Consider the following 2,513-nt stretch of genomic DNA (forward strand, 5'->3'; position numbering starts at 1 on the left):
CACCTCCACCCAATCAGAACACAGCCAAGCTCCCATCCAATCAGCTCCAACCCCACTGGCAGTTAAAAGGAAGAAACAGCTGCGATCACACACCACTCTTAGGAGCACGAAGCTGAAGACACCAGCCTGAAGATGACGAATGTGACTTCGTCGAAACGTCGCCAAGGTACTTTTAATTCTACGTGGGAGAAAACCCGAAAAACTAAAGACCTACATATATATATATATATATATATATATATATATATATATATATATATATATTATATAAAAACACTATATATATATATATATAGTGTATAAATAACAACTATATATATATATATATATATATATATATATATATATATATATATATATATATATATATATATATAATTAACTATGAATATATTTGAAGATGTATTTATTATTGGCATCCAGACTTCTTCTTGGCCCATGTAACCAACGAATGATGCCGTTAAACTCATTTTGGCTTTCCCTAACATGATCCATAAGAATCCACACCCAGTGTTCCTGCTAAGGATATCCGTCCCAGCCTTTTTTTCACCCAGGTACCTTTTGTTCTCTAAAGGTGTAACTATCTACTTGGCATTTATCTTCCGTAGTAATCATCATCAGGCTTCACAACCAATTGGTCAGAGAGGAATATTTCTTATTCCATCTTGCTGACAGAAGATATAGGGCGAGGATCTTCAAACCTGGCCCTTTTATGACTTGTGGACTTCAACTCCAAAAATTCATCAGCCAGCGTGCCTGGCTAAGGAATTCTGGGAGTTGAAGTCCACAAGTCATAAAAGGGCCAAGTTTGATGACCCCTGATATAGGGAGATGCACCATATGGTGCAAAGTGGAACAAAGCAATAGTAGATCAACTTGTTGGGTAAAGAAGCACTGGGGACTTCAAGCAGCCAATGCCATTTCCTTATGTTGACACATGATACAGGCCACACTGCCTGTTAATTCCCTTGAGCACTCAAGGCCCCTGAGCATCCTGGCTAAGTGCATGCATTAACTGTCTCTTTTGCAGGCGTGCACAGTGCCCAAATGTGCTGAAGACCAATCCAATCAGTCAGTGCCTGGATGCTGCAAAAGGTGAGTTAAGGAGACCTTCTTGGAAGCAGCAGCAACTTACAATCAGAATGTACAAAGAGCACTGGATAAAATTTGGAAGCAAATTCCTGCTACAGCTCTTCTTCCCACTCTGTCTTAGCATTTGCTTTTATAAGTTTCAAAAAGACTGGACCAGAGGCTGCCTCTGGTTGTCAGCCCATCTTTGAAAACACCAGGATGTGGTTCAATTAGCCAGCAGCTGGAAGACCAACTTGGATGCCTGGGAGTGCAGTTTGAGGGAATGTGGAAGCTCATCTGCATGACTGCGGCTGCTTTTGAAAGGAGCAGACAGCAACCACAACTTCATTCTCTCCTGTATTTCTTTTATAGCACCTGCAATTATTTCCTGCCAGTAAATTTCTGTTGAATCTGAATGGAGGGAGGGGAGCACCAGCCAATAGCAAGAAAACACATGTAATGCTTATTACAGTTCAATCTGCAAGAGTTGAGAAAATAATGTAATGGATAACAACCGCCTTGAATACCTCTCTCACTGTAGTAGAGTTGCCTCCTTAACCTCTTTACAAATATTGAGCCTAGTACCATCTACATAACGCTTCGGACTTTATCTGATGATGGGCTGAATCCGAGGATGCTGAATTGATCAGCAGAATGCAAGGTGTATCATAAGAACAGGGGCACCTGCCAGGACAGGTTGACAAAAATCAAGATGGTGCACATACTAAAAGGGAGGGTTTGATGGTACAGTCACAACCACCATCTTTACTCTTTTGATCCCTGTCTGCAAAAACCCCGGGCAAAAATACCTAAAAATCTGCCCTTGGTTTAGAAATTTGCTCTTTAAGGATTAATTAATTCAAGCTCAAAGTTAATTATTACCTGGAAGGGTTTAAACACTGACTGGATTCATCCATCATATTAAGCCAAACAATTTTTTCTTTAGGAGTACAAGGGAATGAGTAAACTAACACATTTTGGGTTAGCATTATATGCAAAGCAGAGCATCTGGCTGGTTAAAAAAAAACGTATTTCAAAAAGGCTCAACTAAGCACTTATATTATAAACCTGCCACTCTTACTTTCCTTATTGTTTTAGTAAGACAGACATACCTTATGTATTAAATTCAGAATAGACTTAGTAAAGAATAGTTAATAAATATAGTAAAGTTATATAAATACTATACATATACTCAAAGTTAAGCCAAGAATTTTACTACCCCAAAATGGGTTTGACTTGTCTGCAGAAAAGCTTATCTGCAAGGAGTTACACTTATACTTTTTAAAGTACCTGCATATAATTGCGGATAAGCTGAACAAAAAAATACCATATAAATTGTGCCAGCCATGGATAAGCAAATTGTGAATATTTTAAATGGAATATGTTCTGGAAAACAACATTTATTGGTACAAAATATAAAAACAAATGAAATACTTCAGAGA

The 2,513-nt window shown here is 38.1% G+C and overlaps 1 protein-coding gene across 1 annotated transcript in view; it reads left to right on the forward strand.

Moving 5' to 3' along the window:
- LOC107298533 (semaphorin-3D-like) overlaps positions 1-1,095 on the forward strand; it is a gene marked incomplete at its 3' end in the record, with an annotated part of 23,182 nt that extends 22,087 nt beyond the window's left edge. Inside the window, exon 15 of the mRNA XM_029286558.1 lies at positions 1,031-1,095. Within this exon, the coding sequence (XP_029142391.1) occupies positions 1,031-1,095 (65 nt within the window). The remainder of the gene's footprint in view (positions 1-1,030) is intronic.
- Between the last annotated feature and the right edge of the window lie 1,418 nt (positions 1,096-2,513).

The sequence above is a fragment of the Protobothrops mucrosquamatus genome, unplaced genomic scaffold (genome assembly GCF_001527695.2).
Source record: "Protobothrops mucrosquamatus isolate PMUCROS unplaced genomic scaffold, P.Mucros_1.0 scaffold4059, whole genome shotgun sequence".
Lineage (NCBI taxonomy): Eukaryota > Metazoa > Chordata > Lepidosauria > Squamata > Viperidae > Protobothrops > Protobothrops mucrosquamatus.